The sequence below is a fragment of the Stegostoma tigrinum genome, chromosome 12 (genome assembly GCF_030684315.1).
Source record: "Stegostoma tigrinum isolate sSteTig4 chromosome 12, sSteTig4.hap1, whole genome shotgun sequence".
In the NCBI taxonomy this organism is placed as follows: domain Eukaryota; kingdom Metazoa; phylum Chordata; class Chondrichthyes; order Orectolobiformes; family Stegostomatidae; genus Stegostoma; species Stegostoma tigrinum.
The window spans coordinates 19,136,149-19,153,024 of NC_081365.1; the positions used below are offsets into that span (position 1 = coordinate 19,136,149).

At 41.6% G+C, this 16,876-nt stretch overlaps 1 protein-coding gene across 3 annotated transcripts in view; it reads right to left on the minus strand.

Annotated features, from left to right (window-relative positions):
- LOC125457224 (lebercilin-like protein) overlaps window positions 1-16,876 on the minus strand; it is a 100,041-nt gene extending 83,165 nt beyond the window's left edge. For 2 of the 3 annotated variants that reach the window (XM_048541152.2, XM_059650023.1), the window contains exons 1-2: window positions 16,594-16,720; window positions 6,242-6,647 (exon numbers count right to left, since the gene is read on the minus strand). In XM_048541152.2, coding sequence (XP_048397109.1) covers window positions 6,242-6,524 — 283 coding nt within the window. In that variant the 5' untranslated portion in view covers window positions 6,525-6,647; window positions 16,594-16,720. Of the gene's footprint in view, window positions 1-6,241; window positions 6,648-16,593 lie in introns of all 3 variants that reach the window. The other variant, XM_048541151.2, reaches the window with a different exon arrangement.

Below are 16,876 nucleotides of genomic sequence, written 5' to 3' on the forward strand. Positions count from 1 at the left end.
TAATAGAATGTTCTGGGATCATTTCTTAGAACAAAATGTTCTGAAGCGAGTTGGAGAGTAGCTACACTAGACCTAATATTATGTAATGAGTCAGGATAAATTAATGACTTTGTACGGACAGCGTGTACAAACATAAAAAAGATGCAAATAGTATCAAAAAGGGGAAAAATATGAGAAAAAAGGCCATGTTAATGATTCTTAAATGTACAAAGTATTTGGAACAAAATAAATGAATTAATGAGACAAATAGAGGTTAATGAGTATGAGCTTAACAGCTATAGGGAGATATATTTACAAGGAGATCAAAGCTGGGAACTAAACAATCAGAGGTCTATCATACTCTAAATAGTCAGAGGACCTTTAGAGATGAAGATGTGGTGGATTAGCATTTTTAGATGAGATGGAATAAATAAGCCAACAAGAAATGATCTACAATCAAATGATGTAGGATTCATATGGGTGCAAGTTAGAAATAACAAGGGGAAGAAGACACTCGTGGGAGTAGGCTTTAGACTCCCTAACAGTTGCTGTTCTGTAGTATAGACAATAATCAGGAATAAATGAGGTCATATAAAAAAGGCAGGCCATTAATCGTGGATGACCATAATCATTGGGAAAATCAAATTACAAAAGGTAACCATAAGGAATAATTAATAGATAGATAGATAGAACATTACAGCACAGTACAGGCCCTTCAGCCCTCGATGTTGTGCCGACCTGTCATACCAATCTGAAGCCCATCTAACCTACACTATTCCATGTATGTCCATATGCTTATCCAATGACGACTTAAATGTACCTAAAGTTGGTGAATCTACTACCGTTGCAGGCAAAGCATTCCATTCCCTTCCTATTCTCTGAGTAAAGAAACTACCTCTGACATCTGTCCTATATCTTTCACCCCTCAATTTAAAGCTATGCCCCCTCATGCTTGTTGTCACCATCCCAGGAAAAAGGCTCTCCCTATCCACCCTATCTAACCCTCTGATTATTTTATATGTTTCAATTAAGTCACCTCTCAACCTTCTTCTCTCTAACGAAAACAGCCTCAAGTCCCTCAGCCTTTCCTCGTAAGACCTTCCCTCCATACCAGGCAACATCCTAGTAAATCTCCTCTGCACCCTTTCCAAAGCTTCCACATCCTTTTTATAATGCGGTGACCAGAACTGTACACAATACTCCAAGTGCGGCCGCACCAGAGTTTTGTACAGCTTCACCATAACCTCTTGGTTCCGGAACTCGATCCCTCTATTAATAAAAGCTAAAACACTGTATGCCTTCTTAACAGCCCTGTCAACCTGGGTGGCAACTTTCAAGGATCTGTGTACATGGACACCGAGATCTCTCTGCTCATCAACACTACCAAGAATCTTACCATTAGCCCAGTATTTTGCCTTCTGGTTACTCCTACCAAAGTGCATCACCTCACACTTGTCTGCATTAAACTCCACTTGCCACCTCTCAGCCCAGCTCTGCAGCTTATCTATGTACTCATTCACAACAAATGTTTGCAAAAAAGTGTTCTGCTGCCAGTAGATTCAAGTTAGGTTTACTCTTTTTTTGCCAGCTCTTAAATATGGATGGTCATTTCAAATTTATTTACTGTTCATGCAATCTGTTCTTTTCACTGTTGATTTCATGTTGCTCCACCTGACACATACATCAAAAACCAATCACTCTGAACATCTTATTACTCATGCCCACTAAATAGGGCTTGATTATAAGGATGCTCCAGTACCTGCCTACAGATACATGCATACATTCTGTTTCCTTTCCAATTTTTTATTCCTGTTGCCTCTACACTTTTTTCTCCTACAACCTTGGCACTTTTTTTTTATTCACTCATGGGATGAGGGCGTCACTGGCTAGGCAGCATTTATTGCCCATCCCTAATTGCACAGAGGGCAGTTAAGAGTCAACCACATTGCTGTGGGCCTGGAGTCAAATGTAGGCCAGACCAGGTAAGGATGGCCGTTTCCTTCCCTAAAGGACATGAGTGAATCATCGGGTTTTTCCAACAATCAACAATGGATTCATGGTCATCAATAGATTTTCAATTCCAGATATTCACTGAACCCACCATCTGCTGTGGCAGGATTCAAATCTGGGTGACAAGAACGTTATCTGGGTCGCTGGATTAACAGTCCAGCGATAATACCGCTAGGCCATCGCTTAGCTTTCTAACAGATTCAAATGCATTTTAGAATTGAAGACAGGCTTTTAGCATTTTCAAACTTCTTCCTTTTAATGTTGTCATCTGGTTAAATTTAATTTACCCATAAGTTTTCACTTCACCACTAGTTTTCTCCCTGCACACAAATAGCTCTGAACCTGGAGCTACACATAATTATGACAAAAGTGGACCTGGAAACTGGATGCTAATTGCAGTCTTCCAGTTGTAAATGTAAGTGTAAATCCTCTTTCTAACTATGTGAGTATAAAATAGAATCTATTTGGGGCAATTTCCTGGCACAAATCTTGTGGATCCTACCAGTGTTCAGGTTACTTTGGATCTGATAATATGTAACAGATCAGGTTTAATAAATGATCACAGACTAAAAGATTATGAGGAAAAGGGGCCATTATATGGCAGAATTTAGTGTTCAGCTTGACAGTGAGAAACTTGACTTGAAAACAGCTGTGATTAACCTCAATAACACAGTGTAAAGTTGGATGAACACAGCAGGCCAAGCAGCGTCAGAGGAGCAGGAAAGCTGACATTTCGGGCCTAGACCCATCATTAGAAATGGGGGAGCGGAACAGGATTCTGAAATAAATAGGGAGAGGGGGGAGGTGGATCGAAGATGGATAGAGGAGAAGATAGGTGGAGTGGGGACAGACAAGTTAAAGAAGCAGGGATGGAGCCAGTAAAGGTGAGTGTAGGTGGGGAGGTAGGGAGGGGATTGGTCAGTCCAGGGAAGACAGCCAGGTCAAGGGGGCAGATAAGGTCAGTGATAGGAAATGGGGGTGCAGCCTGAGGTGGGAGGAGGGGATAAGTGAGAGGAAGAACAGGTTAGAGAGGCGGGGACAAGCTCGGCTGGTTTTAGGATGCAGTAGGGGGCGGGGAGATTTTGAAGCTTGTGAAATCCACATTGATACCATTGGGCTGCAGGGTTCCCAAGCTGAATATGAGTTGCTGTTCCTGCAACCCTCAGGTGGCATCATTGTGGCGCTGCAGGAGGCCCAGGATGGACACGTCATCTGAGGAATGGGAGGGGGAGTTGAAGTGGTTCGCGACTGGGTGGTGCAGTTGTTTATTGCGAACTGAGCATAGGTGTCGTGCAAAGCAGTCCCCAAGCCTCTGCTTGATTTCTCTGATGTAGAGGAGGCCACAACGGGTACAGCGGATGCAGTATACCACGTTGGCAGGTGTGCAGGTGAACATCTCCTTGATGTGGAAATATATGAGGGTAATCACAGTGGGACAAAGACAGAGTTGGTTAGAGTGGACTGGTAAAAGAGATTAGCAGAAAAAATCGTTGAAGAACAATGACAGTTTTTTTAAGAAAATAGTTCATGACTCACAGCAAAAATATATTCCAGTAAGGAAGAAGGATTCTAGGAAGTGGATAAACCACCCATGGTTGACCAAGGAAATCAAGGATAGTATCAAACTGAAAGAAGAAACATACAACGTGGCAAAGATTAGAGGCAAACCAGAGAACTGGGAAAGTTTTAAAAGCCTACAAAGGGTGATCAAGAAAAATAATAAAGGGGCAGAAAATAAATTCTGATGGCATACAAGCAAGTAATACAAGAACTGACAGTAAGAACTTTTTTAAATATAATGAAAAGGAAAAGGCCAAAATTAACATAGGCCCCTTAGAAAATGTGACTGGGAAATTAATAATGGGGAGCCAGGAAATGGCACAGGATTAAATAATTTTCATAAGTTTCGAGGGTAGGGGACACTAAAAGCATTCCAGGCTCAAACAGAACGCCAATGGAGGTGGGAACCTGGCGGGATTTGGGTACACTACCAGACTGTCTAATTAAGTGCCCTTCCCAAATCTAAACTTGCCACTTCGAGGAGCAGAAGACTTTGTGCAATATTTCAAATATTAAAAATTAGCAGAAGGGAACTAGCTGTTAACAAATAGAAAGATTTGTAAAGTTGTTGAAAGGTAAAATGGTTCAAGGTAGATAATTTCAGACTTGCCTTGGCCAGAGAGGATCCAATTTTTACTTAATGAGAATAATTAACAGAAAAACTGAGAAACATGGAAATAGGAGGGGATGAGACATAATACTTTTAATTCAGAGTTAAACAGAACTGCTTTCCTCCATTTTCTAGACAAGTATGGCAAGGAGCTATGGCTTTATCAGATCCAGTGACCAAATAATAAGGTATGGTAGAAAATGTGTAAAAATTTATGTACTGACCAGAAACTCAACTGGACTCACCACATCAACAAAGGCTACAAGAGCAGATCAGAGACTAGTAATCTGCAGCATGTAGCTCACCCCCTGACTTCCCAAAGCCTGTCTACAAAGCACAAGTCGGGAGTGCGATGGAATACTTCCCACTTGCCTGGATGGGTACAGTTGCAACAACATTTAAGAAGCTTGACACCATCCAGGACAGAGCAGCTAGTTGGACTGGCACCACACCCACAAGCATCTACCCCATCCACCACCAACACGCAGTGGCAGCAGTGTGTACTATCTACAAGATGCACTGCAGAAATTCACCAAAGATCCTCAGACAGCACCATCCAAACCCACAACCACTTCCATTTAGAAGGATAAGGACTGCAGTTACATGGGAACACTACCACCTGGAAGTTCCCCTCCATGCCACTCACCATCCTGACTTGAAAATATATTGTCGTTCCTTCATTGTTGCTGGGTCAAAGTCCTAGAATTCCTTGTCTAAGGGCATTTTGGGTCAACCTACAGCACGTGGACTGCAATGGTTCATGAGGCAGCTCACCTCTTGCGTCTCAAGCACAATTCAGGACAGGCAATAAATGCTGGCCAGCCAGCAATACCCATGTTCCACAAGTGAATAAACAACAACTCTTCTGGCCTCTACGCAGCTTGAATTATAGAGACCAGAAATCAGTCTTGAGATGCTTTGATTTTTAATCAACAAATAGTCTATTTTGAATGCATTAAGCAAGTAAAGTGACATCAAAACAAGAGACAAAATCAAATGCTTGTATTTCTTAATAAAGTATTAAACTTGCTGAAACTAGACACTCAAGCTTATTAATTCAGAAGACTATGCAGAAACAACTTTTAAAATATCATATATATGAATATATGTGTTCTTATGTTCCTTCAAAAAGGAGTCTCTTCCTCCAGAGTTTGTGAACATGAATGAGAATTCTCATAATTCAGTTCTCCCATCATAACTGCTTTATTATATGAAATAAAAACAGAAGGTGCAAAGAACTCAGCAGGTCTGGTGGTATCTATGGAGAGAGAAACAGTTAACATTCTGAGCCCAATATGACTCTAATCCTATTAGATGCTGTCAGACCCTGCTGAGTTTTTCCATCACTGTCTGTTTTTATTTCAGATTTCTAGCATCCACAGTATTTTATTTTCATTTAAATGTTTAATATAACCTTTAAACTAATGCTATTTAGATGCTTATCCTTAGTATCTCCAGGCTGTGGATATCAACACATATACTGTGCTAGACTGTCAGTTCCTTATTCAGTCGTGATGCATTGTAACATTTTTTTAATTACAATGCATGTGCATACACACACACACACACACACACACACACACACACACACACACACACACACACACACACACACACACACACACACACACACCCCTGAGCATTTGTTCAATTTCATGCAGAAAGCTATTAGCTTTTTCATTGGCACAGGTATAATAAATACTGCAACTTGCATTTTCCCAATCACCTTACTTGACTATCTTACATAGACTGTGATATACTGAATGAAATGAATGGGACCAGCTGGTTCAAATATGTGCTGGAACAGTCAGTCACCAACCGATTTTTTAAAATTTCTGCCTCCCTCTCTACTCTGAAGCACTTGGCCTACCTTGGCAACTCTTCCTGCTGATCTAAGCCAAAATGAGGAATTCACATCCCACATTTGATAAACATCTAGTGTGTCATTTCAATTTGTTAAAATGCCAAATTACTGTCTCCCATCGCCAGCATTTTTTAAAAATAACTCCTTGAGATGTCATTTCTAATTTGAGTAAACTTACCATGTTTAATTTTACTTAATGACTTGGAAAAAGAGCTTACCTATTTTTGGATTGCTTCGGCTGTTGTTCCTGTGAATACTTTTCTTCTCTTTTTGTTGCTGTTTGCTTCTAGCACACATTGCTTTGATTGACTCTGTGATACTGCTGTGATCTTCAAAATCCTCAGAATACTCTGTGCACCCACTATTTATTTGACACTTGTTGCTTTTGATGCTGTTATTTGCCTGATTACTGGAAATGCTACTGCTTGTAGGAGATTCTCCCTCGGGTCCTCCTGGGGTATGATCAGAGGAGCTGTCTTTCAAACTTTTTTCACTTGCCATGCTGAGCAATATAACTTCTTTGCATCCTTGTGAGTCCAAGTATTTTCACAGTGGACCTGGAGGTGGCTGTAAAACCTCCTATAATTAATGTTGTTCTGAATGGTTTGATATCATGTGTAGCTTCTGCAGAGATACGATCATAAAGTGAAAAACAAATCAGACTATCTCAAAAATGTTATCTTGCCATACTCTGTTGCATTGTTCAGTATTTTCTGTTTTTATTTGTATGACTCATTTTATTTATCCATTCATGTTTCCTTATAATCAATCAACAATATATCACAGAGGATACCATTCAACTCCTGCTGCTTGTGTGGTTTTTAAATTGCAAATGTTTTAATTTTGCTAACAGATCTATGACATTGCCTTAGATAGGGTTGGATCTTATCGAGTTCTGAGTGGTGAGATTTGTGACAGAATTGGACGAGAAACCCAGTGAGGCCAATAATGACGTTTGGCATGTCCTGTTTCACCTTTCTGCTTTTGCAAGCAGATATGAGTTTCTCATGAAGCAGCAGCGAGTTGCCAATTAAATGGAATTATGGCTTTTTAGTTGTCTAGTTAATGGCCTAACTCACCTCATTAATATTCAGCTTCCTATCTTACCAAACTCACCAAATAAACTAGATGACAACAAAACTCATCATGGAAATCAAGGCAGGTATTTGGCGAATTCAGCTCATTGTTTGCTCTGAAGGGTGTCCACATTGGAGACCAAATACCAAAACCTCAGGACACTCTCCATGGGAATTGATCATACGCAGCCCACATCAATGGACATTGGCATCTGATATATGCCAGCCACTGATAACCATCACACCTAAATTTCCAATCCACTTACAGGATGTTTCTGCACTTCAGTACTCCACTGTGGACTATACCAGCAACTATCATTGTAGAACTGATGCAAGGACACTATGCTCTCAGAGAAATGCACTCAGCACATGACTGGACCAGGCTCTTCACTCTTCACCCACTGTCCTAGCACTCACATTTTTCTGACCCTAGCTGGATGCTCACTGGCATCCCTGTTTTGCCTTGTCCTTTTGCACTTTACCCTCTCAGCCAAAGATATGTGAATCATATTATTTCAGGGTTGACTTGTCATTTAGTTCAGACACAAAGGCAAGAAGCCTTTATCAGCGGGCCACTGTCTAGTCAAGGGGATTGCCTTTACTCAAGCACAGTAAGTCAAGGGCAGTCTCCAATTGTAGTCCAGGAGTTTGCACACAACCCATCACCCAATCGAAATGAAGTGGACAGCATAAGAGTATAAGGGGTGAGAGATTGAATGTCAAGCCCCTCACATATCCTTAGTTGTTCTATTGTGGGTTGTATTTCTACTGGAATGAGAGCGAGGCAGGGAGTAAGGAGATGAAAGTGTGTGGCACAACTTTTGATGCAGTTCTGTGGTGTCCCATGTGAAAGGTTAGGCAGTGCAGAGCGCAAGCAGGATCAGTGATGTCAAGGTTCGGGTGAAAGAGCATGAATTTGGAAGATGTTGCAAACAATAGTCAGAGAGGTAGAGCATAAGACTTGGCGGGAGGTGGTTAAAGTAGCAGAGATAAAGTGAGTGTGACGTGTTGGAGAAAAGATGGTGGTACTTAGGCTGGCTGAATGGAGAATGTCATTGAACTTCCCCCTCCAGTGTACAAAAGATGGCTAAGACTACTTTAACCTGGGTGGCAACTCTGGACCAGGTTGGCATAGTGTAGAGTTGTCACGTTCAATGTGGGAAGTGGAATTACCATGTCTGCATCACCCACAGATGTGGCAGATTCCATAGGGGCAGGATAGTTGATGTGGCAATTGAATGGCTTGGAGCGGAACTTGCAGGTGGCGTATTTGTTGCCCTTGTCCTTCTAGATGGAATTCTAATTCTAAACGGTCATGGGTTTAGAAGATGCAGTCTATGAATCTCAATTCATCTTAGATGAATTTAAGCAGTGTATCTCGTAAGTAGTACACATTCTGCTACTAAGCATCATTTGGAATGAACTTCCCTAAGTAGTTTACCATTCCTAGAAATCGCCAGTCCTCATTGACATTCTTTTGTAATGGAAAATTGCTGATGGTTTTTTTGCCCTAAGATTTAACATTATACTTTTTCGTTGCCCCCGTAATCTAATTTTCGTTTTTGAAATTTTCACTTCTTGTTTAATGTGAGTCCTATATTGTGGAATGCTTTTAGATCTTTATAGGCTCTGTGATCATACTGAAGTTTTGAAGCGCAAAGCATAAATGCATCATCCCGGTAACAAATTACTCCTTTATTTTTCGCCAAACATGAGTCACCTAGAATTGAAATCTACCATCATTTTAAATTCTCTTACAATTAAGATGAATGCTTCCCACCCCTGACACTGTTCTACTCTACCAGTCCACTCCCATCTACCCTATCCATTGTCTGAACACTTTTATTATTTGCCCTTGTAACCTGCACCAAATAAGAAAAACAAAATGTTCCTGCCTTACTTCATACTCTTTTCTCACAAAATATATAGTTTGAATTTATGGTCTAGATAATCATATACTCCTTGATTTTGCATGCCCTAGACTATGGAAGATTACACGCAATTGAACATTTTTGATGAGATACTCATTAAATATAGTGGTAGATCGTGTCTTACAGATTGTTGTAAAGCTAACATTGACGTAAAGGCCTACAGTAGTCTTTTGGGAGAGTGGGTGCATGTGCAGAAGCAAGACAGCAAAGATGCACAGAATGAGAGAGATTGGCTTGAATATTTCCACCAAAGAAGACTGAATGGTCTTGGAGAAAATACGCTGAAAGAAAACAAAACAAAAGTGTTTATTCTCTTAAGAGGACCTTTATTTTAGGATGTATAGCTGAATAGTTGAGAAACTGTATTTTTTTTATGTTGCCATTTGATTGGACAGAATATTTTAGTGCAATGCGATGTATGAATACAAGAAGTGGGTCAAAGGTTTTGAAAAATATTACCACTGAACAAAAAAAATTAGAAGACCAAACTGGAAATAAAAATAAGCAAACATAGCATTAGAAATTGGTTATGGCCTGTTTTTGACTACTGTAAGCAATGATGCACAGACAGCTCACACACATTAACTTGGAGGCCTGATGTTCACCAGGAATTGAGCGTAAGGCCTCACTTCTATACATTGGGACAGCAGCCTCCTGAAGTCATTTTCTTGACTCAAAGGTATGAACATGGTTTTGCAAGAAGTCCTTCGGTCAGTTTTGATGGTGGGGGTGGGGGGGGGGGGCGGTGCAGGGGAAGGAAGAAGGTGGCAATTAATGGATAACAGTGATACGCCCTTGGGAGTTCCGCAAAGACAGGAAAAAAAATTTTAAAACTGCTTCTCCATATCAAACATTTTCTTTAAAATAAAATCTACTGATTATGTAGACTGCCGCTTATTAATTACGCTTGTCACTAAGATTCCAGAATGGTCTGTGTCCGCTGACAACAGGCTAATTTAACAGTGGCGTCCTAGGAGATATGTTAGGCCCCACATTTACATATGGGATCCGCTGTATTTTATATGTCCTGAGGCCGTCGTCCTGACATACTTTGTATTTTAGTTGTGAAATATTTTGCTCTAAAATATCATTTCTACCAAATAATTGATAAATATTTGTGGAACAATCTTGTCAATGTAAATTCCACCTATTAGAGATCTCTCGTTCTTACAAGACTAAAGTTCTAAATTTCAGTTTCAGATGTTTCTTACAATTTATCTGGAATATACCTTTAGAGTAATGTAACTAAACTGACTTTGTCTAAAGCAATAAGCCTTCATGATCTCTTTTGCCCATGCTTTTTTTGTGTGTTTACTTGCTTAGGGACCCTGCAGCGTTTGGACTCAATATTGAGTTCAATAATTTTAGGACTTGAGCTCTCCCATTTCCTTTCCCCAAGCTCCACACAATGGGCCTTGGAGATAGTCAGAACTGCCGATGCTGGAGTCTGACATAACAAAGTGTGGAGCTGGAGGAACACAGCAGGCCAGGCAGCATCAGAGGAGCAGGAAAGCTGACGTTTCGTGTCAGGACCCTTCTTCACAGATTTCCTCCAGCTCCACACTGTTATCACACGCTGGGCCTTGTTGTCACATGGTCTGCTATTACACATACCCATTGTTAGCTGCTAATAGTCCCCATTAACAGCTACTTAACCTCCCAGCTAGATTGATGTCAACTCCTTTGTCTGTGCAATTGTTCTTCTATCTTTGGGCTCTATACCCACCTATTGTTTACTCCTTACCCTCTCTTCCCAACCAAGTTGCTGCATATAAACTAATGTTTTCCTAGCTGCCACCAGTTCTAATGAAGGGGCACTTGGCCTGAAAAGTTGATTCTAATTTCTCTCCGCATTTGCTGCCAAATCAGCTGAGCTTTTCCAGTAATTGTGCGCCACCAGATTTTCCCCTTCCATACTAAAACTGTCTTTACTTACAGGATGCGTATCCCTCTATTCCCTTCCACGTATTTGTCCACGTGCTTCTTGAATGTTGCTACTGTGTCTGCTTCCACCACGTCCACTGGCAGTGCATTCGGGGCACTCACCACCCTTTGTGCGAAAAACGTACCTAGCACATCTCTTTTAAATTTTCCCCATCGCACCTTGAACCTGACCCCTCTAGTAATTTATGCCTCCACCCTGGGAAAAAGCCTCATACTTTCCACTCTATCCAGCCATTCACAATCTTATAAACTTCTATTAGGTTGCCCCTCAAACTCCTGTGTTCCACTGAAAACAAATTCAGTCTAGCCAACCATTCTTCATAGCTGAAACACCCATTTCAGGCAACATCCTGGTAAAGTCAATAAATGTGGAGCTGTAAAAGCACAGCAGGTCAGATCGCTTATTGATTCTAGCTTTCAGCATCTGTCTCCAACATCCTGGTAAACCTTTTCTGTACCCTCTCCAAAGCATCCACATCCTTCTGGTAGTGTGGTGACCAGAACGTTATGCAATCTTACAAGTGTGGCCTAACTAAGGTTCTATAAAGCTGCAGCATAACTTAGAATAGAGTAGAGTAATACAGCATGGAAACAGGCTCTTTGGCCTAAACTGGTCCATGCTGACCATGGTGTCCACTCAGCTGGTTCTAATTGCCCACATTTGGTCCATATCCCTCTAATTCCTTCCCATCTAAGTACCTAACCAGATGTTTTTTAAATTTTGCTACTGCACCTGCCTCAAACACTTTCTCTGACAGCCCACTTCATATATGCACCACTCTCTGTGTGAAGAAGTTGCCCCACGGGTTCTTCTTAAATCTATCCCCTTTCACCTGGTCTATCCTTATACTCAATGCCCCTTCCAATGAAGGCGATCATGCCATGGGCCTTTTATATAATCTTATTTACCGGTACTGCCACCTTCAATGATCTGTGGACCTGAACAAACAGATCCCTCTGCACATCAATACTCCTAAGTGTTCTGCCATTCACTGTATAATTTCCACCTGTACTTGACCTTCCAAAATGCATCACCTCACATTTGTCTGGTTTAAGCTCCATCTGCCATTTTTCCACCCTTGCCTCCAACTCATCTAAATCCTGCTGTGTCCTCTGACAATCCTCCTCACTATCTGCTACTCCCCCAATCTTTGTATCATCTGCAAACTTACTAATTAGGTTAACTACATTTTCCTCCAAATCATTCATGCAGATCACGAACAGCAGAGGTCCTAGCACTGATCCCCGTGGGACACTACGACACACAGTCCTCCATTCTGAAAACATCCTTCCACCACTACCTTCTGTCTCCTCTGAATAAGCCAGTTCTGTAATGATCTAGCCAGCTCACCCTTGATACTGTGTGACTTCACCTTTTGTACTAGTCTGCCATGACAGATGTCGTCAAAGGCTTTACTGAAGTCCATGTAGACAATATCAATGGCTTTCCCTCATCAATCATTTTCATCACCTCCTCAAAAAACTCTATCAAGTTAGTGAGGCACAACCTCCTCGAGATCATTTTTTAAATGTTCTTAGGGTTAACAAAGGCCCAATTTTAAATAAATTTCCTGAACAAACCAAGGAGAATACATTATCTGCGTGCCACTATTTATAATTAATATGCACATCTTCCCAGTTAAGTGAGTAAATAGTGTTATACTTAACTAGTTTGTCACAGAAGTAAAGCATTGTCTGTGTTCAATTCGTTATTCTATGGCTGGGTAGTAGGTGAATGCTGCTTTGGTCTGAGAGTCCTGGGGCTAAGGGGTGCAATAGTAGGGCTCTCTTTCCCTTTCATAATAAAGCTTTTGAGGAATCAGATCTGTTACTACGGGCTATTTCTGACAATCAAATATTCTAGACAACAACACTGTTTCAATTCATACATCCACAATGCATGCTATATGGTTCAGGCATTGCATTAGTATATGCAAGCTCTTGCAAATCTTCAGGAATAAAAACTGCAGGGACAAAAATAACAATTATTAATGATAAACACAGTGAAATTTATGGTCTCCCTACATGATATTCATTGAATGATACAATTGAAAAGGATGTCACTTAGCCTATTGTGTTTATGTATGGGTACATGAATAGCAAGGGTTTAAGAGGGATATGACCAAATGCTGGCTAGGTGTCTAGTTGGCACGAATGAGTTTGACCAAAGGGTCTTTTTCCATGCTGTATGGCTCTATAATTATTGGAAAGTGATGTTTGATTAGTTTTACTCCTATCAGGCTTAGGATTCCAATTACTGGTAGTTCATTGCAATCCATACCCCTTTCTGGTTATTTTCCTAATCAACCTGCTCAGAAAGCTGTTATTACACACCACTGGAGCAGATGAGACTTGAACCCAGGTCTCCTAACTCAGAGGTAGGGATGCTGCCACTGTGTCACCAGAGTCCTAATCCTTCGTTTTATGTCGAGTCACAGGACTTATTTTATCATCAGTGGTAGAGGATAAACCACTGAGAATCTTAATGAGGCATTAATATAGTTTATTGTATGATATCAGTAGGCATAATTAACATTAAATAGTCATGAATAATTAAAACAATCAGCAGTCAGAGATGGACATGTTTCCTCACCGAACACTGTGACGTAACCAGATTGGGCAGAGCTAATACAATTTCAATTTTAACTCTTTCAGAACATATACTGGACTTCAGTAAAGCATTTGATAAGGTTCCCCATGGTCGGCTCATTCAGAAGGTCAGGAGGAATGGGATACAGGGGAACTTAGCTGTCTGGATACAGAATTGGCTGGCCAACAGAAGGCAGCGAGTGGTAGTAGAAGGAAAATATTCTGCCTGGAAGTCAGTGGTGAGTGATGTTCCACAGGGCTCTGTCCTTGGGCCTCTACTGTTTGTAATTTTTATTAATGACTTGGATGAGGGGATTGAAGGATGGGTCAGCAAGTTTGCAGACGACACAAAGGTCGGAGGTGTCGTTGACAGTGTAGAGGGCTGTTGTAGGCTGCAGCGGGACATTGACAGGATGCAGAGATGGGCTGAGAGGTGGCAGATGGAGTTCAACCTGGATAAATGCGAGGTGATGCATTTTGGAAGGTCGAATTTGAAAGCTGAGTACAGGATTAAGGATAGGATTCTTGGCAGCGTGGAGGAACAGAGGGATCTTGGTGTGCAGATACATAGATCCCTTAAAATGGCCACCCAAGTGGACAGGGTTGTTAAGAAAGCACATGGTGTTTTGGCTTTCATTAACAGGGGGATTGAGTTTAAGAGTCGTGAGATCTTGTTGCAGCTCTATAAAACTTTGGTTAGACCGCACTTGGAATACTGCGTCCAGTTCTGGGCACCCTATTATAGGAAAGATGTGGATGCTTTGGAGAGGGTTCAGAGGAGGTTTACCAGGATGCTGCCTGGACTGGAGGGCTTATCTTATGAAGAGAGGTTGACTGAGCTCGGTCTCTTTTCATTGGAGAAAAGGAGGAGGAGAGGGGACCTAATTGAGGTATACAAGATAATGAGAGGCATAGATAGAGTTGATAGCCAGAGACTATTTCCCAGGGCAGAAATGGCTAGCACGAGGGGTCATAGTTTTAAGCTGGTTGGTGGAAAGTATAGAGGGGATGTCAGAGGCAGGTTCTTTACGCAGAGAGTTGTGAGAGCATGGAATGCGTTGCCAGCAGCAGTTGTGGAAGCAAGGTCATTGGGGTCATTTAAGAGACTGCTGGATATGTATATGGTCACAGAAATTTGAGGGTGCATACATGAGGATCAATGGTCAGCACAACATTGTGGGCTGAAGGGCCTGTTCTGTGCTGTACTGTTCTATGTTCTATATACCTTATACCACTTCCTTCTCAAATGATGTCTCATTCCCTTTTGAAAGTTACAAATGAATCTGCTTTCACCAGCTTTTAAAACAATGCAATTTGGATCATGCTAATTCACATTTCAGATCATGATAATTCAGTATATTAAAATAAACTCATCTCCCCTCCAGCACCGGTAAATCTTCTGGCATTTCTGAATATCTACACACACCCAACAAGAAATCGAAAAGTTTTTTTTCTTGAAAGTGATTGTATGATAAATTGGAAGTTTAAAGGATAACAGACCCATTTGAAAAATGAAATCGCTAAGATTAATCATATATTTTAATTATTATGGAGAGGGGCGATAACAGTGGGTGCAGTCTTCCGCTCATTTCTGTTTCCCTTACTGGTTCCTTCCCCACCTCTTTAACCTGTCTGTCTCCTCTCCACCTATGTTCTCCTCTATCCATCTTCTATCCGCCTCCCCCCGCTCTCTCTATTTATTTCAGAACCCCCTTCCCCTCCCCCATTTGTGAAGAAGGGTCGAGTCCCAAAACGTCAGCCTTCCGGCTCCTCTGATGCTGCTTGGCCTGCTGTGTTCATCCAGCTCTACACCTTGTTATGCTTGTTTCTGTTGTTTGTTTTAATTTGAGTGTTGTCAGCTTTTAATATTTCAGGTAGTGCACAGACATCAGTAGATGTATAATTTGATCATCTTCCTTATTTTCATTATTTTGTACCGTCATTCACGTTATCAGACAATCAAACTTGTCCCTGTGCGTTCCCTATTGATGTCATCAACACACCATTCAAATATAAACATTCGAATCTGTAGAATTTCAACTCAATGCCATTCTTTTTGAATTTTGATGTTCGGTTTTCAAATTAAAATATTTTCTGAAGGTAAGTTTCTCTTTTTGAAAGATGACAACATGTTTGTATAAGATTTGCACTATTATTTTCCGAAATATGTCTCTTCCGTGCAGGAACAAAGCAATACAAAAAAAACCCCAGGGCAATGCAGAGATAGCAAGAACTGCAGATGCCGGAGTCTGAGATAACACAGTGTGGAGATAGAGAAATACAACAGTTCAGGCAGCATCAGGGGAGCAGGAAAGCTAACGTTTCGGGTCGGGACTCTCCAGAAATTAAGAAGGGTCCCTATCCGAAACGTCAACCTTCCTGTTCCTCTGATGCCGCCTGGCATGCTGTGTTCCTCCAGCTCCACACTGTGTTATTCCAGGACAATGCAGCAGGATGCACTGAGGCGGTGAAGGTCCTCTCGCGAGAAATTGATGGAATTCGATCCGCACCAGTATGTAGATAGAAACTATTCCGCTTGGGAACCCTACAGCCCAATGGTACCAATGTGGACTTCACGAGTTTCAAAATCTCCCCTTTCCCCTGCTGCATCCCAAAACCAGCCCAGTTCGGCCCCGCCTCCCTAACCTGTCCTTCCGCCCACCTACCCCCGCCCCCTCCACCACAAGCCCCACCCCCATCTCCTACCTACCAACCTCATCCCGCCCCCTTGACCTGTCCCTCCTCCCTGGACTGACCTATCCCCTCCCTACCTCCCCACCTACACATCACCTTTACAGGCTCCATCCCCGCCTCTTTGACCTGTCTGTCTCCTCTCCACCTATCTTCTCCTTTATCCATCTTCTATCCGCCTCCCGCTCGCTTCCTATTTATTTGAAAACCCCCGTCGCCTCTCCCATTTCTGAAGGAGGGCCTAAGTTCGAAACGTCAGGCTTTCTTGCTCCTCTGATGCTTCTTGGCCTGCTGTGTTCACCCAGCTCTACACCTTATTATCTTATAAACATGACTTACCGGTTTATTCTAAGACGCTGCTGAATGAAACGCGAATCGTCCATAAGACCTGTACCTGAAATGAGCAGGACTCGAAAGATTTGTTGCATCGAACTGTCACAATCTGCGCCACAATGGTTCACAGGAATCGAATGGATACTGTATCAAATATTTAGATCCATCGCCTTGGAAACGGTCTAAGAGGCGTTCAGTGCTCATGCATCAAATATTGCCTTGAGGGATCTGTAGTTCATTTCTTCTTATCCTGTCTTTTCAATATAAGGGTGAGATCTAATTCCATATA